This window comes from Hyaena hyaena, unplaced genomic scaffold (genome assembly GCF_003009895.1).
Source record: "Hyaena hyaena isolate Hyena2069 unplaced genomic scaffold, ASM300989v1 scaffold_7, whole genome shotgun sequence".
NCBI classification, from domain to species: domain Eukaryota; kingdom Metazoa; phylum Chordata; class Mammalia; order Carnivora; family Hyaenidae; genus Hyaena; species Hyaena hyaena.
The window spans coordinates 315,684-340,839 of NW_024080639.1; the positions used below are offsets into that span (position 1 = coordinate 315,684).

Below are 25,156 nucleotides of genomic sequence, written 5' to 3' on the forward strand. Positions count from 1 at the left end.
CGCACTCTATTTATGGAGGAGTGTTTTCGTGGTTCAATAGGAGGAGGAGGAGGAGGGGGGGGGGTGTAAGAACTGGTGTTACTGGCAAGAAACTGAGCCTCGGAAAGGAAGGGAACCTTGAATGAGACCCCGCCAGCAAAGTGCTAGAACCAGTGTAATTTCAAAGGCTCTTTCTTCAGGATAGAGGGACTCCTGCTATTTATTTTGGCAGCTCTGACCTTTGCAGCCAATGTCACCTGGGTCCCCATAAGGAGCAGAGATTTAGGCTTTTTAAGTTCCTTCTTCCGCCAGGGGCTGCAGCCCCTCTCTAGGCTCTGCGAAAAAACGCCCTGCAAACATTGCCACTCAACTGGTGTCTTTATTCATACTCGTTGCCATTTCCCATAGGGAACTGTTGAAGGAAGGTGGGGGAGGGCTGAGCGGGGAGCCATGGCTTGGTGTTCCTCCAGCCAGTGGAGGAAGTGACGGGGTCAGGGACGCACTAAGTAGAGTGAACAAGACAACCGTCACTATGTGGGCTGAGATGCATCATGGAGTGACTTCAGACAACCTGAAGTCCTTCTGTCAAGAAATTCAATTCAAAGTGGAACAATAAAAACGATCAGAAGAAAAGAACAAAGTGCATACAAAGCAAACTGCTAACGTAGAAGAGGTCCTAAGGCGGCCAGCAGCGAGAAGCCGGGTGTGCCTCTGTCCCACTGCCCCACACCAGGCCGGGCCGCCGGGCCACCAGTGCCCTCTTGAGACAGTTTCTCTCTCTGTTGGCTCCGAGGGTGCTGTTAGCCACAGAAAGTTGTGGAGGGGGAAAGAGCCCGAAGCGTGGCAGCACCAGGGCAGCCCGAGGCAGGGCTGCATTGAGAATATCAGAGCATCTCTTTGGGGGTGGCTCTGGACGGCTGGCGGGATACGGAAGGGGGGTGAGGGCACCTGGCACAGGTACAATCAGCACCGTTCCCGGGGCACAGGACAGAGCCACTCTCCAGAATCTTAAATTACCAGGTAGGGGTGAGGATGCCGATTAACTACAGAGCTGAAGGCTGCCAGGCCCATCTGGGTCCTTCCCCGGCGCTCAGGGCCTGGTTTGGCAGAAGACAATGGAGAGGGGGGCCTGGAGGAGCCAGAGATGGCTCAGCACCCCAGCCAGTCAGATTTGATGCTTCCGAATTTCACGCTATTCAGACTTTGGTTCTCCAACTTCAGGTAGTACTCGCCCTTGAAAAAGTAGCTGTGACCTGGGATGAGAAAAAGAGGAGGTTGTGACCATACCATCCTTGGGCATTGTGGCACACGGAAGGTTCCCGGGAGCCTGCCATAGGGAAGAAGCTTTTAAACCAGAGAAGCCCTCCTCCCACCCCCCACCCCCCTCCCCCCAAAGCCGGAGGGAGGGGAATGGCTGGGGATCTAAGCTCTCTCGAGTCCCTGTTTCTTCATCTGTAAGATGGGGATAAAGATACAGACTCTTAGAGCTCTCAGCGAGGACTGAGTTGGCAAATACATGCTATTGTTAATATAAATAACAGCACTCCGCTGGGCACAGGCACAAGCTAAGCACTCCCCATATGCCAGAGGGGCACAAACGAGGAGGTTCCCAGCGCTTGTCAGGCCTACAGATGGCTTCCATTTGACTCACACAAATTCTGTGTTTTGTTTTGTTCTGAATGAGCTGCCCACCTGAAAATACACATTTCTCATTTCCTTCAAGAACAGCTAGACTATCTAACGATACTGGGCCCCCATTCTCGCAGCAACCATCAGAAGCAGATGGTTGTAAATCCCATGGTGACCCCTGTGCCTTCTGGGTCACCAGAGTCCTCACCCTTCCCTATAGTCTGCCTTACCTGCTTCACTCACTTGTGCTCACGGCCTGGCCCTTACGGGCTCTAATATGTGTGACTCCTGACACACAGGATCTCATTTCCTCGTTTTAAAAGCCCGGCACACAGCAGGTGCTCAATAGATGTTTACTCTTGAAGACAATCCTTAACTTAGCCCCTAGATTATGCACTGCTCTTTCTTGGACATGTGAGATCTTTCACCACCGGAGCTTAGGGCCATGTGCTTAGCATATGATAAGGGCTCAAAAGAAATCTTTGTGGAATTTAATCGAAACCTCCTCTAAAAAGCCAAAGTGGACTCATTTCCAGGACCCTGCAGACCTCCCAGAAGCCTCCTCAGAATATGGTTTTCAAACTCCAAATGCTACCCCTTGCTGATACTGGGTTGTATTTTCTTCAGCAAGGGACCGGGGGCAAATGGAGTTGAGTGGGAGAACTCTGCCACATCAGCAAGAGGTCAGGACAAAGTCCGTCCTGTCTCAAATGGAGCCATCCCTCTGCTAATGGGAGGCAGTCACAAGGCCTCCCGTGGAACCTGAAAGGGCCTGGACCAAACCCCGGAATGAATCCAGGGCACAGAGCCCACGCTTCTTCTTCCAGCGGGCCTCCTGCCCTCCCCTTCCCTGGCTCCAGGCCCTGCAGCTGTGAGGGGCCTTTCTGGGTCTTACTGCCCGGAGCCAGCTGAGTGAGCAGAGGTCAGGGGTCTGGACGCCTTCCCAGCCCTGGGCTGAAGGGGCTGGTTTGTTTTCCCCGGGCGCCCCTTGCTTCTCTGCACAATGAGGGAGTGTGTGTTTGCGAGGAGCTGGGCCCTGGCTGGGGGCGGGGAGGCAGGTCCTAGAAAGCGGACAGGGGCCTGGGCCACTCACCGCCACCCTGCAAGTCCACCACGGCGTCCAGGTTGTCAGGGATGGCGTTCCAGGCATCGGCGATGAGCTTGGGGAAGCCAGGGTCCATCTTCTTCTTCACCTCATTGTATCTGCGAGCAAACGACAGCTGAGGAATCGCTGGAACGTCCCTAAAGGCCAGCCCTGCCCCAACCTGGATGTAGGGGGACCCAGCCGATGGCTCCTGGCTGAGCCTGGGAAAGCAGACCCAGCCCTGCAGGGAGGCGGCCGGCTGGAGTCAAAGGCCAGGGAGCCAGACTGGGTCTGGATCCCGAGCCCACTACTCGTTAGTTATGTGACCTTTAAAAGCCCCGTGAAAAGCAATCCTGTGACTGCTGCTCGTGTGTAAGCAGTGCATTAACCACTTTCCATATGTTTTCTCGGTTGATCCTTGTGACAAACCCAAGACACAGTCGTTACTGGAATACTCATTTTACAGACCAGAGGCTGAGAAAGTGCACTCAGCTCCCAAGTGGTAATCCACCCCAAGCCTGCCTGCCCCACCCCCACCCCCAGCTGCAAGTGGCTCTCTGAACCTCCGTTTTACCAACCGTAAAATGGGGTTGTATTGAACGTCTTAATTAATGTATGTGGGAAATGAAATAACATGCAAAGCACCCACCTCCCTGTCTGGTACTAAGAATTTGGGAAATGTTAGCTCCTTTACCAACTCTGATCCCTGCTGCACTATGGAGAGCACCGGACCAGGAGCCCAGGGATGGGGTCCCACCTCAGCATTCTTTCATGGAGCAGTTTGGACAAAGTGCTGCTTCTTCATCCACGTGGAGGTGGGAGATGATCTCATCTGGGACAGCCAGGTTACAGTGCAAGGCGGTACAGGAGTCCAGCCCTGTTAGTCACAGGGCGGGTCTCCCGCCCCCTCCATCCCTGATGCAGCTAACAGGGCACATAGTTATCCTGGGCCGTGCCTTTGATCCAGGTGAATGCCTTGAGAATTAGTTGCCACTGTCTTCTTCCTGGCTAGCAATACCTCCACCTTTTTCATTTTTGGGGGAGACTTTTTCAAACGCTGGCATCACTTTGATTCCATTGCTTTCCCCCTTACACTCAACCTATTTGTTGTTCTCTATATATTTAGCGATCTCCTGTCTGCCGGTGGATACTGCAGGCGTCAAGATAAACGTCTTGTGCTGGCGGGCACTGATTTTCTAGAAAGAGCTGTGTTCAAATGCCATTCCGGGGACAGCCAGGCTCTGCTCTGCAGGGCCTCAGAGTGGATCCTCGTCCCCGAGGCCAGCCCCACCCCCCAATCCTAGACACACAGACTTCCCTGTGGGGTGGATTTCCTTTTCCACCCCTCACACCAACCACCACTTCCACTTCCCCTCTGCCCACCCCACCGGGACCTGTCAGGAGAGCTGCCCTCCTTAACCCCAGCCGCATCAGAAGGCTTCTTGCAAAACCTAACACGCTTCCTCGTGACCTGGGGTACCAAAACCAAGTCTTCCGCCCGAAGTCCCAGCACCTCATCCACGACAACCCCCAACACTACATTCTCCCAGAGTGATGACCACCCCAAGCTATGTATCCTGTGCTTGAACTTGCCTTCATTTCTTTCTCAGCCCACCCACAAAGGACAGGCAGGGCAGGAAGCAATCCCATTTTATAGATGTGGAAACTGAGGCCCAGAGAAGTGAGCCGATTTGGTTCCAAGTTCTTCTCAGCCAGGAAGAACAAAGCATCAGGGCACCAGAGGGCTCTGGCTCTGAAGGAGTCCGGAGCTCTTCACCTTCCTCTCTGTCTGCAGGCTCCTACAGTGCTTCCTGCCAGCTGGTACTAAAAGGGTTCTTTCTCTGACACCTCATAGTTCCCCACAGCTGTGGACACTGGCAGTGTAAAGCAGGTGTTAAAAACACAGACATGACTGTCCCAGCTTTTCCACGGGGGTACCCTTGAGGTACCTCGGCCTCAGTTTCCACATCTTGAAAATAGGGCTAAAAACAGGATCTACCTTTGAAAAGAAAGAAAGGTGAGGGGCACCTGGGTGGCTCAGTTAGTTAAGCGTCTAAGTTCAGCTCCGGTCACGATCTTTCACGGTTTGTGAGTTCGAGCCCCGCATCGGGCCCTCTGCAGTCAACACAGAGCCCACTTCGGATCCTCTGTCCCTCCCCTGCTCTCTCTCTTTCTCTCTCAAAAATAAGTTAACGTTAAAAAAAGAGATAAATAAAGGTGAAATGCACAGCCTCAGGCCCGGGATGAGTCTGTCACGAGAGCCATCATCGATCTAGTGTCACATGTTCATGCCCAGTTCCCTCATTCTACCGTAAGCTCCACAAGGCAGAGCGTGACTATTCCTAGACCACTGTCTTCCAGCACCCAGCTAAGTGCCCAGCACATAGGAGACACTGAGTATACATTTATGGGCTTAGTGGAAGCTTCCGGAAGCAGGGGCTGAGTTCTCCCTGGGATAGACTAGGGGATGCCAGGCTGGAGGCAGCTGCCTGTCCTCTGTCATCTGGGGCTCTCCTTCCTTCTCCAGCAGGGAGGCCTCTGGGGCCTCTGCGGACTGGGCTCCAGGAACAGCATCTCCAGCTCATGAACTACCTCTTTGGGGAGGCACTTCTGTCTCTTCTGGAAACCCAGTCCGGAGCTTCCAATAAGGCCTTCAGCTCTGCGTCTTTTAAGTCAGATTCACTGGCTTTCTAGAGCAGCCTGTGCATCCTGGACCCCAGCTTTGGGAAGTGGGCTTGTTGCAGAAAGGGCTTGGGAAGCAATAACTCTGCCCCAAACCCAGCAACGCCCACACGTGCATGCGTATACGTACCCAGGCGTGCTTGTGCACACTCACGTTCACACGTGGAGGCATCCGTCCTGTGTGTTCACATGCACAGGGGGCACGGGAGAGGGGTCAGAAAAGTCCTGCCAGCACCACGGTTTGTAGGCACTAGTGATGCTCTAGGCCTCTAAGGTTCACATTCTGGGTGTCTGTGCCCCTCACTGTCTGCATTCTAAGATTTAGAGGTTCAGGGCGCCCACCAGGCTGAAATGCTATTTGCAGTACGTGCTTGTGCAGAGGGCTGTTCCGGAGCCTGTGGGCTGAAAGCCTGGCTGAGGTTTCCTGGCTGACTGTATTCTTTCTTGAAGCTCGAGATATCCATCAGCTTAAGTTGCTAAGTATCTTAGCAATATGTCTGGAATTCCTCCCTGACGCGGGCAAACAGCTTCTGAAGGCAGGGCAGCTGGGGGCAGGGTGGTGGGGAGCCGGGGAGAGGGGGGGAAGAGGGAGGCCTGGGCAGAAAGCAGGACTGTTTCAGGGAAGGCCGGCTGAGGGCCCAGATGCAGGGGCAGCCGCCAGAGGAATGTAGCAACCCCCCCTCGCACCAACCACCCCTTCCACTTGGCTGAGTGACACTGAAGGTACAATAGAGGGACTTGGGGTTTGGGGACAGGAGGGGCAGTTATAATCCTGGCTCTGTGGCCAACACACTTGCATTTAAATAATGGAGACACGTTATTTAATTTCTTTGGACCACAGCTTCCCTTTCTGAGAAATGTAAAGAATTCTAATCAAATTCCAGAAGTCTGGGTGGACTTTCCCTGACCATTCATGGATATTGGGCTCCCTGACCATGGCCTCTTGGAATTGAACCCTTTCTTTTTGATGATCTAGAGCAGGGTGTAACCTGCTTCTGAACTGGCCCACGGACACTGACCCCGCGGCAGACATTCCAGAGGGTGCCTGCTGCTTCCCGTGGGGCCTGACCCGGATGCACCCATCTCTGTCTTCACCATATTTTGCCCTCTGCCACCCTGCCTTCGCCACCCCCATTTCTGAGGGCCCCACTATCCCAGGTACAGTAGAGAAGAGTGAAGAATAAAGAGCACATTCTCTGGGAAGCCAGAATTCCCAGGTTCAAATCCCTACCTGACACAACGTGGCTGTGTGACTTTAAGCTAGATACTTAACTTCTCTGAACCCCATCTTTACCTTATCTGTAAAATGGGAATAATAATAACGCTACTTATCTCACAAAGCCCTTGGAATAGTGTCTGGCATATAGTGTCAGGAGTAGCAGCTGTTACCCACTTCTTCAGCAAGTCACCCCCAAATGGGAAGCCCCAGACCAGACTCAAGAGAAAGAAAGGAGGTTCTGACCAGACCCGTACCAGCAATGCGCACAAGGATGCTTCATCGTTCGGGACTTCTCAGAGGGCCTGCGGCTCTGGGAGATGAGAGGCCAGAGGGGGCGCATCCGTAGCCCCAAACCTCTGACTCTGATCCAGGAAACAGGAGACCAGAGTGTCCTCTCCCCGTCCACACGGCGGGCTGTGCTGCCTCCTTTTCGCACCACCCCAGCCCCTCACCTCCAGAACTTGTCTCCAGCAAAGATGTAGGTCTTCTTGTTCTTGCTCCAGTTAAAGGCGGCATCTACACGTTGGACATCGGGAGGCAGCCCCAGGCTGGTCAGCGGCTTAGGGTACCCTCGCTCCAGGGTGCTGGCTGAATACACCCAGTATTCATTCCCTGGGGCGGAAGCACAGCGTGAGTTGGTGCGGCAATCCTCCGGTCTGGCCTGTCCCTCCCTCCCTCTGTCTGCCGGGGCCTCACCGTGGCCATTGTCCCATTCTCATCAGGGACACGAAGTCCCGCTCACTTCTGGCTCAGTGCCCAGAATCCAGACTCACATATACGGTTTCACAAATTGCACAGAAGTAGGGGGGCCGAGGAGGTGAGTGAGGTGAGGGCGGCGCGTCCCTGGCTCCCTTGCACGCTAAGCCACGTATGCTACGTGCCACGCTTGCCGTGATGACCTTTTCCCAATATCGCGTCACAGCCCGCGGTCACTCTGGGACGGAGCAGATGGGGAGCTGGCTGGCGGAACGCATACCCTCGGGCCGCCAAGCCTTCAGCTCTCCAGGAAGCAGTCCCTGTGGTCATCCCTCGGACCAGGACAGTGTCTTATCAGTCCTCCCTCCTCTTTAGAGCCTTATGGCATTTCCTCCTGCAGCCTGCTTTTCTGGTTCCCCCCCCCCGCCCCGCTAGCCTGTGGGCTCCGCGAGGGCCAGGGCTGCATCCCTGGCACACGGTAGGTTCAGATGATGTTGAAGGAGCAAGGTTAGCATGTGACCCAACCCTGAGAACGTTTCCCACTGACAGAGACTTTGCATCCTACTGTTTGCTCAGAAGTTTGCTTTCAAGGAATTCATCCTGAAATCCATGGAAAATACACGTATTCTCTTGAAATACATTTTAAATGTCAGAAATGCAATCGCCTTCTACAAACTTCTAACTAGAACAGTCGTCCGCCAAAGGCTCTAGCATTAGAAAAGCGCTGGAGACACCAGCGCTACGCTGCAATTTCCCTTCTAGAAAATGCATCCGAAGGATTGAAAGGTAAAAGGCAATGAAATGTCCACACCGTGGGCTAACGCTATTTGATGCTGGGTGTCTGAGCCAATCTCCCGGATGAATCCCATGCTCTTGGAAGTCATGGTTGGAAGAACGGACCCATAAAAGAGAGGGAGCGGCCACAGGTGCAGAGCCCCGTGGAGCCGAGGGTGAGGCAGGGCCCTTCCCACGCACCTGCAAAGAACACAGCCTTCTCCTCCTGCGGGGCCTCATACACAGCGTCGATCTTTTCCGGGAGCTCAGGCCAGAATGTGGCCACCAGCAGAGGCCCCATGGGCTTGGTACCGGGTGTCACTGTCCGCCAAATGAACCTGGATTTGGGGCAGGGGACACAGGAAAGCACCCCTTGAGTCGCTCTGCAGCGACTACCGCATGTACTCTTACCTCCCCAAGCCCACTCAAAAACTTCCCGGCGGTGATGCCCTTGGAGAGGGAGGCAAGATCAAAAGGAAGGCTGGGGAAGACTCCCTCTGCAAGATGCCAGGGCAGAGGAGCCTCTTTTTTGTTCCCTGTCTTGCTCCTTCCTCCAGGAAGCCCTCCCTAACTACCTCTGTCCATACCATATTCTTCCTCCTCTGAATCTCTCAAAATCATCAACACTGGGTGCCTGGAACAGTAGTTCTCTTGTTTTTGTTTTTTCCTTTAATGTCATATATCCTTTACTAGATCAGAAGCCAATTGAGGCAGGGGCTGATGGTACTCACAGCATTTCCTGAATTGAAAGGGAAATGGACTCAGGCACGTGACAAGAGGGAGAACTATTATTTTTGAAGGGCCAACTAAGTGCCAAGCATGTTGTGTGTCTTGTAAAATGAACTCTTCACAATATCACAAGATCGCATGCACTCTTGGTGGCTTACCAGCCTCTGTTACCCAGTTATTTCCCTACCATCCTTCCTCACACAGTTCCCATATTCATGACCCAAGCTTGCCGGACCCAAACCCCATTCTGATGAGCTTAAGCCACTGGTCTCGAAGTGTGATCCCCAGACCAGCCGCAGGAACATCGTCTGGAAACTGGGAACCACAAATCACTGGGTCCCCCTCGAAACCTGTGGGCCACATTCTCTGGGCTTGGCGCCCAGCAACCTGTTTTAACAAGCCTTCCCGATGATCCGAACAGGTGCCAGCATTCGAGAACCACTGGTCTCAGCCTATCAGAGCTTAGAATTTCCTGGCAATTATTACCGATTGAGTAGTTGCTGTATGATTCACATGAGCCCAACAAGACTGAACGGACAGACTTGTATTTCATATCTGGGGACTCCTCTCTCTCTCTCTCTCTCTCTCTTGCTGGATGTGGGCAAGGAAGCCCGCAGCAACCACTGCCATGGGCAGCCATTGTGTGACCATGAAGGACCCAGCCTTGAGATGAAATCAATGCAGAGGATGGCCGTGGAGAAAGCTATCACTGAGTTCTGCCCCTGAAGGCAGCCCTACCCTTGGACTTCATACCACGCGGGGGCAATTTCTCTCTGTTGTCTGAACCGGCTTGCGATGGGATTCTGTTACTTGCAGCATGAACATCCTGCTGCAGGAAGGCACCAGGAGCCTTGTTGGGCAAATGAGGCTGAGAGATTATGGTATCACCAGAATTCGAATCCAGACCTGACTCCCAAGTTTGAGTTTAATGATCTTGCACTGTGACCTTTCTCAACTCCGCAGTACCTACCACCAATTTCTGCATGTGAAATATTTATCGATTAATTCAACGAACCCATTAAACACTCACCGACTTCCTTTTGAAAGTCACGCCAGGGATGGCTCCAAACCCGGGCCTGGGCTCTGCGCCCTTTCCTAAGTCCACACTCCTCAGATCCCAATGTGTGGTCAGGGATTCCTTAGCGGGAAGTGCTCCAGGCTAAGGACAGTGCCGGGCAGTGGGGGACCCCTGATTCGCCTCTTCCCCATCCCCAGAACGGGGACTGCAGGGAAGCACTCACATCTCTTGTTACACACTCTGGTTCGGGCATTCAAGGCCTGATGGTACCTGACTACTCACTGCATTCTGAAGCTCAGCTCCCTATTGGCCAGAAGAATCTGCAAAAAGCAGAGCATCTGCGCTCACCCCTCCCCCTGCCAGGCCTTAGCCCAGGGCCTGGACCGTAAGAGTAGGTGCTTCACAGAAGTTCAGGGAACATCTTCAAGCCTCACCAGCCTCTCTGTCCCTCCCCCTGCAAGCCAGGAATTCTCACATCTTTGCAGCTTCCCTCCCACGGCTCCCCCTGACCCAAGCACCCTCCCAAGCTGTCAGCCCATCACTGCCACCCGATCTGCTTCTCTTTTACAGGCTCCCACTCAAGTGCGGCTTCCTTTTCAGAGCCTTCCCTGATGCACAGGTGTCCATGCAACCCTTTTTCAACTGTTTCTGAAATTCTCTCACTCAAATGTGGACCGCTGTCAGTCGCTGTCAGCTCTCCCTGCCTCTGTTTCCCAGATCAGACCGCTGCTGCTGTCACTTCACTGTGCATAAGGATATTAGGGAAATTTGCAAAAATACAAACGCCTAGGGGCTCAGAGATTTCAATCAGGGGGCTGGGGGCGGGTGCCGAAACTCTCACTCCTAACATTCCTACCCTAGGGGCCTCTGGTATAGGAAACCCATGGACTTCTCTTTGAGAACTCTGATCCAGGCTCCAAGCACACCGTCTCCCACCCCCACTCCTAAGGCACAGTGGTTGGCACGGTCGATGCCACGTAATCAGGTGCTGGTAACACTAGCTGGTACGATCAAATACACTTACCCTGCGTCAGGCATTACACTAAGCACTAAGCTCGTCTAATCCCTACAACAACCCCATGAGATAGGTTAGAATACTATCCCATTTTATAGATGAGGAAATTGAGGTACAATGGAGACACATAATTAAGTTGCCTATAATCATGCAACCAGTAAGGGGCAGATCCAGGATTCCAACCCAGGGAATCTGGCTCCAAAGCTCATTCTGTCACCTACCACACTCTATGGATGGATGGATAGATGGATGGATGGATGGATGGATGGATGGATGGACAGATTGCTGAATGGATGGAAGATGGATGGAAGATGACAGACTGGTAATAGATATGGGCAGACAGATGAATGACGGATGGGTGTATGCACATATGTATGTATGTATGTACAGATGGATGATGGAAGACCCTTTAATGCAGTCCTAGATACTGACTGCTGTTCTCCAGGAGGACTAGGGCAGCTGAGTGAATGTCAACTCTTGATCAGTTGGGTGGAGGCATTTATTTATAGCATAAAGGATACAACCTCTCCCCTGTGGTTACTTGTTCCCCATAGAGAAAATGATCTGACTATTTGAGGTCAAAGCCATTCCAGGAGAAAGCCTGTGGGAGCCTAGATTATTGTTTCCAATTCTTCCCTCCACCCCTATTTCAGAATTACACATCCATGTGCATTTGCCATGTGACCTCACAGCACCACCCTCTTGGGTGTTGGGTTTGACCATGTGATTTGCTTCAGTCAATGGAACGTTCTCAGACATGATGCGAGTGGAGGCTTTACATATGCTTGTGTGGTTTGATTTGGCCTCTTGTGTTTGTCATCTGCCACAAGCAGCTGCTAATCCCGGGAGAATGAGTGACATGCAGAACATACCCGAACCCAAACCACAGCCCAAAGCCAAGACCCCTGGCAGACCCACAGACTAGGAAAGGGCAGAAGGAATGGCCATTGCGGGAAGCCACTGACACCTAGAAGGCTGTCCGATACACAGGACAGCTGTCTATGTGGGCCATCCTGGGAAGCAAGGGCTGAGGGTACAAAGGTAACGGGGAGTGGACAGAGGGCAAGGACAAGAAGAACGCTCCTGCACTCACCTGTCCTTGAAGAAGAAAATCTCCCCACGGATCTGAGAGATGCCATCAAAGACAATGTCCTGTTTGCAGATCTCAGGAGTGATGGGTCCCAGCGTCGGGGTGGGGCCGGTGCCAGTGTCAATGTCAGGGGAGGCCCCTGGAGGAGGATGCGAGCTCAGACTCTCCCCGGCTCCAGGGGCTCTCCCTCCCCACCAGGCCTGAGCCCCCAGGGCTGCCCACCCAACCTGCTAAGGGTCAGAAGAAATAGTATCCTGGCCCTGGAGTGAGGCAGGGTAAGACACAGAGATGAGCCTGGATGCGGCAGGAGGTCAGTAAAGAGAGACCAGGATCCTGACCAGCTGGTTAGTACTTTATAAAAGCTTTTCACCAACATGGCCCGAACCAGTCTTCACCACACCCCTGGCCGTTATTACTCCCATTTTACAGATAGGGAAACTGAGGCCCAGAAAGGGTGAGTGACTTGCCCAAGGATTCAAACCCAAAGGTCAGGTTCTGAAGCCCGAAAGAGAGTTAAGGCCAACAGCAGCCCCCAAGGTGTCCAGCACCGGAGGTATGGAACTTTCTCAAGGATTTGTCCCTTTGCTCCTCGTGGCAACTGGCCAGTTTAGAGATGAGGACACTGAGTCCAGGGAGGTAAAGACCCGCTCCATCTCTTGCTGCTGGGGAAGGGCAGATGCATTTGAACTTGGAGTCTCTCCCTCAACCTGGTATTCTTTCCCAAACCCGTGTGCCCCAGCTCTGTCTTCTACTACTTTGACTTGGTCCAGGCACCACCAAGACCATTTTGTGCCTTTTTTTTTTTTTTTCTTAATGGACCTACTCCAGCCTCATCACAAGTATTCATAAATAAATCACTGTTTTCCAGCTCTGGTTGAATTATGCCTCTTACACATCAAGATAAAAGAATGGGGTATGAAAACCAGACACTTTCGCACCCCTCCCCCCACATCATCAGGGTCTTCCAGAGGCTGGGCCACTCTGCCCTGTATTTAGCTCCTTCTGGATTCTAAACCTAACTTGGTTGCTTTCATGGTGACCCCGGGCCAAAAGGGTTACCTTCCTCAGGCCTTCGTTTACTCACCTAGAGAACAGAGAGTCAGTTTCTCCCCTGCCTACCGCCCCGAGTGGCTCTGGGGAGCCCAGAAGGAATGAATACTGGTGTTATTAAGAAAGGAGAGGGACTATCCAGGGGTCCCCTGGGGGGTTGCTCTGATACTCCCAGAACTGATCAACGCTCCTGTCTCCTGGTTTTAGCCTCCTGCAGTCCTGGAGAGATGGGACCTTGCTGGTCCCCAAGCCCTGGCCTCCATCCAGGGCTGCACGACCTCCCCAGACCCCTGTCCCGAGGCCCCCACACAGAGGGTTACCATAAAGCTCTTGAATGCCCTTGATGTCGTCGTGGGACAGGCGGAAGTTCTTGGTGTAGGTGTAAATGGGAGCCATCAGGGCCCCGGGGTCCTGGGAGTGCTCCAGCCCCATCGCATGGCCAAACTCATGGGCTGCAACCAGGAACAAGCTGTACCCTAAGGGGCAGAGAGACGAGGCGGGGGGTGGGGGGGAAGAAGAGAGAGGATGGGGATGCTGAGGACATCCCCATGGTGCGGTGGAGAGCCTCGCAAGTGGCACGTATTGATCTTTCCTTCTCCCGAATATTCTGGGACTGAGATACTATGCCCATCGCTTTCAGGTCGGGTCAGCCAAAGTCCCTTTGTCCCTCCCCAGGGTGGGAGGCTGCTGTGTGCCATAAAGGAGAACAAGTTAGCGGCTGCAAACCCTCTACTTGGGGTCCTATTTGTTTAAGAAAAAACTTGCACTATAGGGTCTCGAAGAAGGAAGGGGGTGGGCTCACCAGTCCCGCCCCAGGGGAAGTCATAACCTTTCCCACTTGGAGAGGTTGCCCAGGCTCAGCCACAGACAGAGGGCGGGGGGCAGGCTGAATGGGGTCTCCCCAAAGGATGTGTCCAGGTCCTAAGCCTGAGCTTATGTGGAAGTAGCATCTCTGCAGTTAAGTTAAGATGTGAGTTAAAAGGAGGTCATACAGGAGCAGGGCGGGCCCTCCATGCAGTGTGACCAGTGCCCTTGTAAGAGAAGACACACAGAAGGCCACGTAAAAACAGAGGCAGAGATTGGTGCCACGCAGCCTTCAGAGGGAACGTGGCCATACCAATGCCTTGATTTTAGACTCAGAGAGAAGAAATTTCTGTTCTTTTAAGACACCCAGTTTGTGGCACTTTGTTACGACAGTCCTAATGCCACGCCAGCTCTGGGGTCCTTAGCCATTCCAGCAGACGGAGGATCCACCTTTACACAGAGGCTGGAGCAGAGCGAGTAATATCAGGGTATGTCCCAGCGTGGCACTGGCAGGGGTTAAGAAAACGTCTTCTGGCCGGGCTCCGGAGGTTAGCCATTACCCAAACTCTACCCCCTTGTGAGTAAAGAAGAAAAAAAAAGGTAACATAAAAAGAGGCTGATCTGATTCTGGCCAGTCCTGGACCAGACCTCTCATCCGGCCACCTGGTGTCACCAGGGAGCTTTAGGACCAGTGCACTGGGGGGCACCTGGGGGCTCAGTCGGTTAGGCTCAGGTCATGAACTTGTAGTTCGTGAGTTCAAGCCCCACATCGGGCTCTGTGCTGACAGCTCAGAGCCTGGAGCCTGCTTCAGATTCTGTGTCTCCTTCTCTCTCTGTTTCTTCCCTGCTTGCATTCTGTCTCTCGCTCTGTCTCAAGAATAAACATTTAAAAAAAGTAAAAGAAAAAAGAGCAATGCACTGGGCCCTGCAGATTAGAGTGGGCTCAGTGGCCCCAAACACCTTGCTCACTGCACTGACCACATAGTAAGGTCATGGCCTATCCCCTGGTCATGCTCTCGCCCCAGCCTGTGAGCCCTGGAGGGCAGAGAGCTGTCTTGGGTGCTATGTTCTCAGCACTCAGCACTATCAAGGTTCCCTCCAACCCATTCACAACTTGGCAAAAGATGGTGCCAGTGGGGCATGGAGAGCTCTGGAGAGTCTCTCGTGCTGTGTGGAAGGTGGTGTTGGAGAAGAATGAGGCTACTCCTGTTTTCCTCTCTCTTCCTGCCCACCCAGCTCCTCACAGGCAGCTCTCCACTGGAGGGGAATTGATTGCCTCGGAGTGGAATCATTCTCTGGAACCGGGTACCCCGTGCTCAGCACTAAGACATTTTGGGTATTCACGGCCTCACCTGGACAGGTGGTCAAGGTGGAAGGGAAGAGCCCCATCTCCCCGGATAGGCGGGGCCTCAGCCACAGTGGTGCATCTATCAGCACAGGCAGGTGTCTGGGGGGTGGCGTGGATGCCAGAGGTGGGTGGGGGCGTGGGAAGGTTTCCAGTGCGGGGCGGGGCGGCATCTGGTGTTTCCACCCAACAGGCAGGACACCGTACCTTGGTCAGGACAGAAGCCCCACTTGCGGTCATCGTCATAGTTGGCTGTGGTCGCGCACCACATCTTCCCATCGCTGCGGCCCGCGCTTGTGCAGCTCTCGTGCTTGTTGCCCAGGAAGGTGAAGGGGAAGACGCAGGGGGCACCCTCTGAGTTCCCGCCAACAGTGGACATGGCTGTGGAGTGAGGGACATGGCTGTGGAGTCAGGGGGCCGTAAGGCACCCAAGGCCATCACTGGGGAACCACACGAGGTGGACGTGAACAAATCACGCTTGCGGAGCCCTCGCTTTGGCCCTGGGCACTGGAGCAAGCACTTCTCCACAGCCCTGTGCAGTGGGAACTGTGAGTTATCCCATTTCACGGATGGGAAACTGGAGCTCAGAGAAATGAAGAAACTTGCCTGAGCAGAGACTGCTCGAAGCGTCAGGGCTAAGATTCAAACCCACGCTGCCAGATTCCAGAGCTTTAATTAGCCTCCCGTGGATGGGGCTGGAGGGCACCAGAGGCAAAGGGGGCTGGGCAGAGCCAGCGGGACCAACATAGATGGCGAGCTGCACCACGTGGGGTCCTGCGGAAGACCCACCTGTGTCTCCTGCGGGAGGCAGGGGCTCAGCAAAAATCAGGGAGGGAGGGGGAGGGAGGGAGGGAAAAAGGAGGAAGGGAGGGGCGCTGATAGGTTGTCTGTCATCAGAGGCGGCGACACCCACCTGTCTCGGGGCAGAAGCCATACTTCTTGTCTCGGTCGTAGTCGTCCGTGGTGCCGCACCAGCGGTAGCCGTCGGTGCGGCCCTCGGTGGTACAGCTGTCGTAGGACGTTCCCTGGAAGCGAAACGGGAACTTGCAGGGCTGTCCGTCAGCGTTGCCACCCATGGTGAACAGAGCTGGGGGTGAAGGAGAGACGGAGAGGGCGTGAGTGTGAGAGGCCACCCCCCGCAGACCTGGGAATGAGCTCGGTCCCTGCGTGGGCACAGGGCTGGCTGGGCGCCAACCTGCCAGTTCACACCAGTGAGGCTGCAGCATCGTTAAAGACTAAAAACTGTCTATGCCGGTTGGTAAGCTGCTGCTTCTCTGGGCCCCTGGAAGGTGCTCCCGCCTCCCCGGCCAACTGGATCCCTCCCCTGGGACCTGATGGGCCACCTCCCCTCCTCCCAGCAATGAAATGGTTAAAACCTGGCACACAGCGTGGGGCCTCCAGAGCCCTGCCCCTGTCCCAACCCCAAGGTGACTGTCCACTCTGCCTGTTCCGAGCCCAAGTCCATGGAGATGGCTAAATAGATCACCCGTGGTTTTCGGCAGGACCACAAATCTTTCCATTCGAGAGAGGGGAAAACTGAGGTTCTGGGAAGGCTGGTGTTCTGCAACTGCTCATGGTCATCTCTCTCTTGCTCAGCCTTTGCTGCACGCATGCACGCACACACGCACGCACACAGAAAGCTTCACCTCCCTTTCAAGCCCAGGCACTTTCCTGCCCTGCCCTGCTCTGGTCTCTGTAGGAGAGAGAGGAAGAGAGGAGGGGGAGGATGGAAGGGAGATGGTGTCTCCAAATATCTTTTAATATGCGCTCCGAGCTCCCACTCTGACCTCCCCGAGACAGAGGCTATATGCCTGGAGAATGTGGGAAGAGTGGGATTCAGAGTCCGGGCTTGTCCGTCTTGGGCTCTTCCCCTGCTCCCCCGATGCCTTCATCCACCCCCAAGCTGCAAAATGGTGTGTCTCTGGAATTGCCAACTAGCAAAACCACAAGTGCGTAACAAGGACCATCTGTGCACGGTGGCGCCAGAGGTGACCTCATCAGCCCCCGTTAACTCCACCATGACCAAACTGGGGGCCAGGGACCACAGGATCACCACCCCATATCCTCACTACTCCCCTCTCCCCAACCGAGAGACCTTCCCCCGCAACGCCAGAAACAATGAGACCAAGGGAAGAGCCACAACTGAAGCCAGACGCCTTGGCGGCTTCAGAGAGGGAAGGGCCAAGTGTTAACCTTGAGGTAGGCCAGCCTCTGTCTCTGGTCTCCCAACAGCTGCATTTCTACCACCCAGGAAGCCCCCATCTCCTTTCAGATCCTGTCCCCAACAAGGATGAAGAGAAGCAGTCATTGACTCAGAAGTCAGGAGGGGCTGAGTAACCAGAACTTCTACCCCAAGACCGACCACGTGCATGTTGTATGTACTTGCATCTGGCTCAAGACCAAGGAAATGGCTAACGTCCGATGCAGGGAAAAACCAAACTTATGAATTACAGCTGTTTCCACTTCCATGATCAAGGCATTCTGTTCTAATCACAGGCACTGACACATGGCAAGGTTATCTCTGCTTGAATCCCCGCTGGGAAATGCCAGAGACAGAAAGTGTCTTTGTTTAAAAATTTGACTTACTAATGGTCAATAACTTGAACTCTTACTTAATACAAAGTATCGCGTGAGCTTTGGTATTAAAAGTGTAAACAGGAACACCGTTAACTAGCTCTTTGTTTCTTTCCCTCTGTTAAGATGTCTGGTGTGCCGTTGCAATGGGGTCAGAGAGATTCACAAACACGTTAACATTACAGCCAAAAAGTCAGAGGCATATATATAGAGAGAGATCAAAAAGACTTCATGGGATGGGGAAGAAGCAAGTATTAAAACAATTAAGTTTTGCATTTTTCCCATTTTTCTTCCAGTTTTCTGGGCTTTTGATCTCCAGATCACTAAGATGATGTAATCTAGAATGAAGATGTATAGGGGCGCATGGGGGTGTTCAGTCAGTTAAGCATCTGACTTCGGCTCAGGTCATGATCTCACGGTTCGTGACTTCGAGCCCCACATCGGGCTCTGTGCTGACAGCTCAGAGTCTGGGGCCTCCTTTGGCTGGGGCCTCCCTCTCTCTCTGATCCTCTCCAGCTAGCGCGCTCGCTCTCTCTCTCTCTCTCTCTCTCAAAAGTAAATAAAGATTAAAAAATTTTAGAATGAAAATGTATACACTGTCTTTTGATGACTTCTGGTCACAAAGTATGTCTCATTGTGAAGGATCTATTTAAAAAGGATTGAGTGTGTTATGTCCATACCCTTAACCCTTAAGGAAACTCCCTGCTCTATATGGTTTCAAAACATCTGAAAATTTTGTCTCAAACGTCGACAAAAAACACAAAGATACTGAATCAAGCCTAATGCCTTTGCCGAGACACAGAGTTGCAGACACAAGAAAGGAAAGACAGAGATCCAGAGAGGCAGATGGAACAGCCAACCCCCTCCCCGCCCCCCCCCCCACCACACACACACACACGCTGGAAGAGTCAGCTTCAGAACCGGGAACGATGGCTGAATTCCCAGGCCTGTGTCCCCAAGCCAGGTTGGGTACCAGTGTCTGAGCCTCGCCTTCGAATCCTGCTGTGAGGCTTCCGACCCATCCCCCAGCCTCTACCTGCGTCCTTAGATTCCCCAGTTTTGGCCAGGGAACCACTGGGCATTTTAGTAATTCTAAATTCCTTCCCATGCACATTAGAAAAACAAAATGAGCACATCAAACCCGTGATTTCACACACAGTTTTGCTAATGGCCAAACAAAACAACTGATTCACTGAAAGTGTGGTGTAAATAATTGTGCAGATGAGAAGGACACGGCAATGGCTCAGATGAGGACGGGAGGGCCTGAGTTAATGAAGTGGGGCGCACTGGCCGACTGGCAGCGTTGGGCTTGCAGGGCGTGGGGCACAGGCGGGGAGCAGGGAGCCTGGGAAGGAGGAGGCTGTGGGGAAAGACTGGGGCCAGGTGGACGCTCACCTTCGTGGGGGCAGAAGCCGTATTTGCCATCCTTTTCGAAGTTATAGGTGGTGGAGCACCAGAGGAAGCCGTCGCTGCGGCCTGTGTCCGTGCAGCTGTTGTATTCCTTGCCGTTGAAGAGGAAGGGGAACTTGCAGTACTCCCCGTCGGCGTTCCCGTACTTCACACGGACCACTGAGGGCAGCGCGGGGTGGAGCGTGAGCCCCTCCAGGCCCTTCTTTGGAGACCAGGATTCTGACTCGCCCGGCTATGGGACTCCCTCCCCCCGCCGTCTCTCGGGTCCCATCAGAGCAGATGGAGGAGGGCACGACTGCCCCCAGGGAAGCCACAGTCCTTGTTGCCAGGGCCACGGAGGCACACAGAGGCCCGGGGAGGAGACCTGGACGTGTGGACATCCACTTTCTTACCTTGCCCTTCCCCTAGGGTCCACAGCTCATCGTCGTCAAAGTGGGAGTCTCCCCCGACGCCGGGGCCCGGGGCAAAGGCATGAGCCAGGAGCCCATCCTTGCCATCGAAGGGGTATCCGTCTCCATGCTCTGCAATGCACCGGGTCTCAGCTTCTAGCTGCCCCTGTCACTCCCAGCCACAGCCCAGCCCGGGGTCTTGTAGCTGACCTCGCAGCGTGCCCTTCCCTGGACGGTTATCCAGCACGGGGAGCACAGCATCTCAGTAGGGAGCTGCTAACTTGACTGTTACCATCTTACGGTCTTCACTACCCCCTCAGGTCTCCATAGTCCCCGGGATCTCTCCCGTTGACCTTCACTCATGAGGTTATAACCCCTCACAGACTAACACGCCACACCAGCGTCCTCACCACTCACTCTCACTGCGCCCACATCCACACCATAGTCTACATCACCTAGCCCACACTCACTGCCATTTCAGCCCCAGCGCTTACGCTCAAGTCATACCATCACCGATATCCACAACATTCACCCCCATGCCTACCTGGCCGCCCACGTCCACACCATCCACCCCCATGTCAACACCGTTGCTTGTGCCTGTGCCATTTACCCACATCGCAATACCACTCACGACGTCCACACTGCCCACCTTCACGTCTACACTACTGCCAGTGTTCACATCGCCAACCCACATGGCGTCCTTGATCCCAGGTTCTAGTCCGCTTACTTTCGAGTCTACACTGCTCCACTGTTTCTGAGCCACCCTCACATCCGGAGCTCCTCAGTGTCGCCCCAGCATTAGCCAACAGAACTTTCTGTGATGATGGGGACATTCTTGGTGCTGTTCAGTTCAATAGCCACTCTTCTCATGTGGCCACTACGCACTTGAAATGTTGCCAGTGTGACTGAGGAACTGAGTTGTAAGTTTTATTTAAATTTAAATGGCCCTACATACCTAGGGGCCACCATGTTGGGCGGTGCATGTGGACCACTTGCCATCAGGATTTCACTGCCTCCAGGGTATACACCCCATCACGTCACCTGCCGCCACGTCAATGTGACTCTCCAGTGTCTCCATCTTCTAGTCTCCTGTCTAGGCTATGCTCAGGACCCCTGTGCCCCTCTAACAGCCAGACCGCCCACTGGTCTCCACACTGGACCTCTGCTGACCCCCCTTCTGCCTACCCCAGCGGCCAAAGTTGATCATGATGTCAGCCTCTCCATCGTGGATTCGAGAAAACCTTAGCGGGGTTACGTCACTCCAGACTTGGAAGGCACGAGCAAAGGCATCATCCACTGTCTCAGGGTCCAGATCAGGCGTGTAGCCAATGATCCTGGAGGAGACAGAAACACGTGTGAGCGTGCCTGTGTGTACAAAGGAATGTGAGAGGGCACACGCACACGAGCATGTACATATAGGTACAAGTGTATACATGCAATTGTGTGTGTGACCATGCCTGAATGGTGTGTGTGAATGTGTGTGCATGAGTACAGGGGTGCGAATGTGTGCCTAAGCCCATGACGGGTGCATAGGCTTCTGCATGCACGTATGAGTATACGTGAGCGGGCAGGTATATGTGTGGGTGCATGTTAAGCAGAGCTTACCGGGAGAACAGCCTACCCAGAATGCCTTGAGGGTCCGTGGAGCCCTAGACCCGCCCATACCTCCATGCCCTGGGTCTCATTCCTCACCTCTGGCTGGTGGGCGAGGAGGCATGAATAGTGCATTAAGGGGCACAGAGCAGAGACCTCCCCCTTGGAATCGTGCACGAGCCCCACAGAGCAGAGTTCTCAGCCCAGTTAACAATTACTTATAACAACTCAATAATATCATATACAAATCAAGTAGCAATCAATCGTCAAATTCCCTCCACTTGCTCCAAATTCCCTCTAACTAATAATAATAGCGTGTTATCGTAATAATAGTGTATATAAAGTAAGGAATGAAGAACATTCATTACGCTCTTACCGTATGCTGGATGCTGAGAAATCTCTTTATTTGTGACCAAGCTTAGTTCCCAACAACCTATTAGGAAGGTTGTGTTTTAGCCCCATTTTGTAGACTGGAAAGCCAAGGCTCAGAGCACAAGAAACTAAGTTGCCTGATGGCCCAAGGCTATGAGTAAGTGTGAGATTCAAGCTCTGGTCCATCTGACTCCATTTCCCAAGAATTCCAGGCTCTCACTGGATACCCCCTGGGTCCCCAGGGAGGGAGAAGCAAGGCCCGGACACTCAGTGTCCCCACAGCCCTGGGGCCCCGCCCTGGCACCTGTATGTGATCTGGTTCTTGTCCCACTTGGGCTTGCGAGGGAAGAAGTTGTAGTTGGCCACATCAGGGTTGCCACAGCGTGGCTTCCGCATGGTCTCGATGGTGCTCTGGTCAAGGTCGCCCGTCTGGGGTAGCCCGAAGAACTTCTGCATCTTCTTCAGTGTGTCTTTCAGCACGAACAGGTTACAGCTCTCCTTGGGGCAGCCGTAGAAGGTGTTCAGATATTGCTGGAAGAAACGAACACCCGAAGTCAGGCAGCCACGTTAGGATGGCACGACCTTGACCAAAGTAGTCAGGGATCCAACGACACGGCATAGCATCCCAGGTTCCCACACTGGCTCTGTGACCCACTGGCTGAGTGACATAAAAGCTGTAAAGCGCAACTTGGAGCACGAATTGAGTGCTTACTATATGCCCTATATAAGTACTGTTACAATCTCTGTCATGCAGACGAAGAAACTAAAGCACAGAGAGGTTAAGGAACTTGCCTAAGACCCCACAGCTCACAAATGGCAGAGCTGGATTTGGATCCAAGCAATCAGGCTCCTGAGTCCATGCTCGGAGCTGAAACTCTCTTCTTCCCTCCATCATTTCCTTTAATCCACCTAACCGCAGATGACATAGACGTTGCTTTTTCACTTTTTTTTTTTTTTTCAAGGAGTTTCAAGGCATATGTGCACAGACTCCAGCCGCAGCCAGACCTGGGTTCAAATCCTGGATCTGTCATTTCCAAAAGAGAAAACTGTCTTGTCTTTCAGGATCTGTACAGCTGGCTCTGCCCTGAGGCTTAAACCACACAGGCCCCTGGGGAGTTTCAGGGACCACCCAGCTCATTTATCTGTTCACCAAATATTTTTCGACTCCTACCATGTGCCGAGCCCTGTGCCAGTAGTATTGGGGATTAACCAGTGAATGCGACAGAGGCTTCTAGTCTCCAGGGTTCAAATCCCAGTGTGGGGAGCTTGATGGACCAGTCAGTGCAATCTTAAATTGTAAAGGGAGCCAAGAGACCTTATTACGGGGGCCCTGACCTTGTTTGGGGAGTAGTTAGGAAAGGGAAATAGAGAGTATAATAATAGTGATAACGAGAGTAATAACAGAGGTTTACCACATGCCAGGTACCCTTCAAGGTGTCCAGAATTACCTCCTCCTTAACCCTGAGACAGGTACCACTATGGTCTTGTCTGCAGAAGCAGGTGAGATCAAGAAGTTAAGTCACTTGCCCAGCAGACCTGTTGTTAGAGTCTCTCTGATGTGAGCCCATGCAGTCTAAGTGTAGAAGCTTCTCAAGCCTCCTACTGCATCGCCTCTGGGCAACACAGACTTCCCGGTGCTGTAGGAGGTGTGGGGACCCAGGAAACTTGGTCAGTGCTCCAAAGCTCACCTTCACCCCCAACCAACAGCCACTTCATCAGGCTGGCTCCAGACCCTTGTAAAAAAGTAGCCCCCTAAAAATATAAGTTTTCCCAACCCACTTATCCAGTAGGGACAGAGGTCCATATGTAGGAAAAGGGGGTGGTGTTATCACAGCCCGAGAAGGGGTTCTTAAGGTGCCCAGAAGGTACAAAAGTCCTGTCCTGGGCAGGATGGGGGCCAGGGTGGAAGAGAATGAGATTGCTGGGGTAGTTGAAGCAATAAAGGGGCACACAGATATCTTGTAGGCTGGAAGGAACATCTGGAGGGGTCCCCAGCCCCAGGCGCTCACAGGGTGAGAGAAGTGCCCCTCGGGTGCCCCCAGCCACCTTGTGTAAGCCTTGGGTAACGTGTAAGGCTGCTGCAGTCGCTCTGTCGAGAGGCCCTCCAGCCAGACAGTTCCTGCGCTGGCAAAACAATGTCTGAGCCACAGCTCAGAGCCCCGCCAGGAGGGAGGGCTGCTTGGCGGCTCTCTGGCCGCCTCCCGGGGCTCAGTCCGCCCCCGCCCCACGCGCCAGGCCCTCCTGCGCCAACCCCTCCCTGCGCCCTGGCCCGGCCAGATCTCTCCTCCCGTCCTCAACCTTCTTTGGAGAAGTTCGAGGAAACTTTCCGAGGTGCAACCCTTGACCTTCCTGACCAACTTGTCCACGAACCAGGTGAAGAGGACGTGCTCTCTGCTTCCCTCCTGCCCCAAATATCTGCGGAAAGATCCCCTCCACGGCCTCTCCCCAGATGTGTGCCAAAGGTTCCCAGATGTTGGCCAAACTCTGCTTCGCCCTGAGCTCCTATCCACATGTGTGCAAAAGTTAACCCAAATTGTGTGTCAAAGGACCCTCTTCCCAAAGTCCTCCAGGGGTTTGGAAAGATCCTCCATTTCCAAAAGAGATCCCTTTTAGGCCCTTGGCCAAAGGCCCCCGACGCCTGCCAAGGGCCTGATAGCCGACCCCCCAGAGGTGTCCAAACGTTGTTTACAAAGCTGCCTCCGTGCCAAATCCCCCAGATACTAGACAATGCCCCCGTTATTTACAAAAGGGGTCCCTTCCAGCTGTTTGCCGAAGCATTCCCTGCCCTGCCCCCACTGGTTTCTCGCCCACCCCGCTGGGCCCTAAAAGTTGCCAAGTTGTTTAGCAGAGGCCTTCTCCAATTACCAAGGATCCCCACGGTTTGCAAAAGAGATTCCCTCCTTCAGCAAGCCAAAGACCCCCCAAGTCGTTTCCTGAAGCTCTTCCCCATGCCCCGTGCCCACCGCGGGGTGGCTTTTTGGGAGACCCCCGCCTCCCCCATCCTTGGCCTCCGAAGTTTCCCTCTGAACTTGACTCCCGGCAGCCGGCGCGGCAACTCACCACAGCCAGCTCTTTGTCCGTTTTGGGAGCGACATCTCCAGGGAACTTGATGATGGGCGACGGCGCGGCGGCGGCGCGGCCCAACAGGCAGCCCAGGACGCAGAGCGCCCGCAGCGGGCCGGCGAGCGCGCCCCGGGGCCCTCGCGCCTCGGCCATCGCGCTCCCCGGCTGCGCGCGTCGCCCGGAGGTCGGCGGCTCGGTGCGTGCGGCCGCGCTGCCGCCTGGCTGGCGCCTGCTCCGCCGCGCGGCGCTCCGAGGGGCCGCTCGACTCGGTGGCCTCGGCTGCGCCCGGCTCAGCGGCGCATGGCCCGGCCCCGCGCCCCAGCCCCGCGCCGCCGCCCGCTCCCGCCGGCCCCGGCAGCCCCTTTGTACGTTTAAAGCCCCAGATGCGCAGCCTCCAGCCACCGCCGGAGGAAGTCTGGATGCAGCGGAAACAAGGGAGGGGGCCGCCGCCAGATGTGGCCTGTGCGCGGGGAGGGCGCGGGCTGGGCTGGGAGGGGGGCGCGCTCAGGCCCGGCCCTCTCCGCCCCACCCCTCCCCCACCCCCTGCTCGCCCTCCCCCTCTGGTCTCCTCTCTCCGCCTCCAGGCCCCGCCGCCAGCCGCTCCCGGCCTGTGGCGCGACCTCTCCACCCCTACCCCCATC

The 25,156-nt window shown here is 54.2% G+C and overlaps 1 protein-coding gene across 1 annotated transcript; it reads right to left on the minus strand.

The window, feature by feature from the left end:
• Window positions 1-338: 338 nt before the first annotated feature.
• Window positions 339-24,976, minus strand: MMP2 (matrix metallopeptidase 2). Its single transcript, XM_039241679.1, has 13 exons — window positions 24,513-24,976; window positions 21,757-21,983; window positions 20,673-20,821; window positions 19,491-19,619; window positions 19,084-19,257; window positions 16,028-16,201; window positions 15,322-15,495; window positions 13,286-13,441; window positions 11,919-12,054; window positions 8,265-8,401; window positions 7,046-7,205; window positions 2,702-2,811; window positions 339-1,232 (listed from the first exon to the last, which is right to left on the minus strand). The coding sequence occupies exons 1-13, from the start codon at window positions 24,666-24,668 to the stop codon at window positions 1,129-1,131; spliced, it is 1,986 nt and encodes a 661-aa protein (XP_039097610.1). The 5' UTR covers window positions 24,669-24,976; the 3' UTR covers window positions 339-1,128.
• Between the last annotated feature and the right edge of the window lie 180 nt (window positions 24,977-25,156).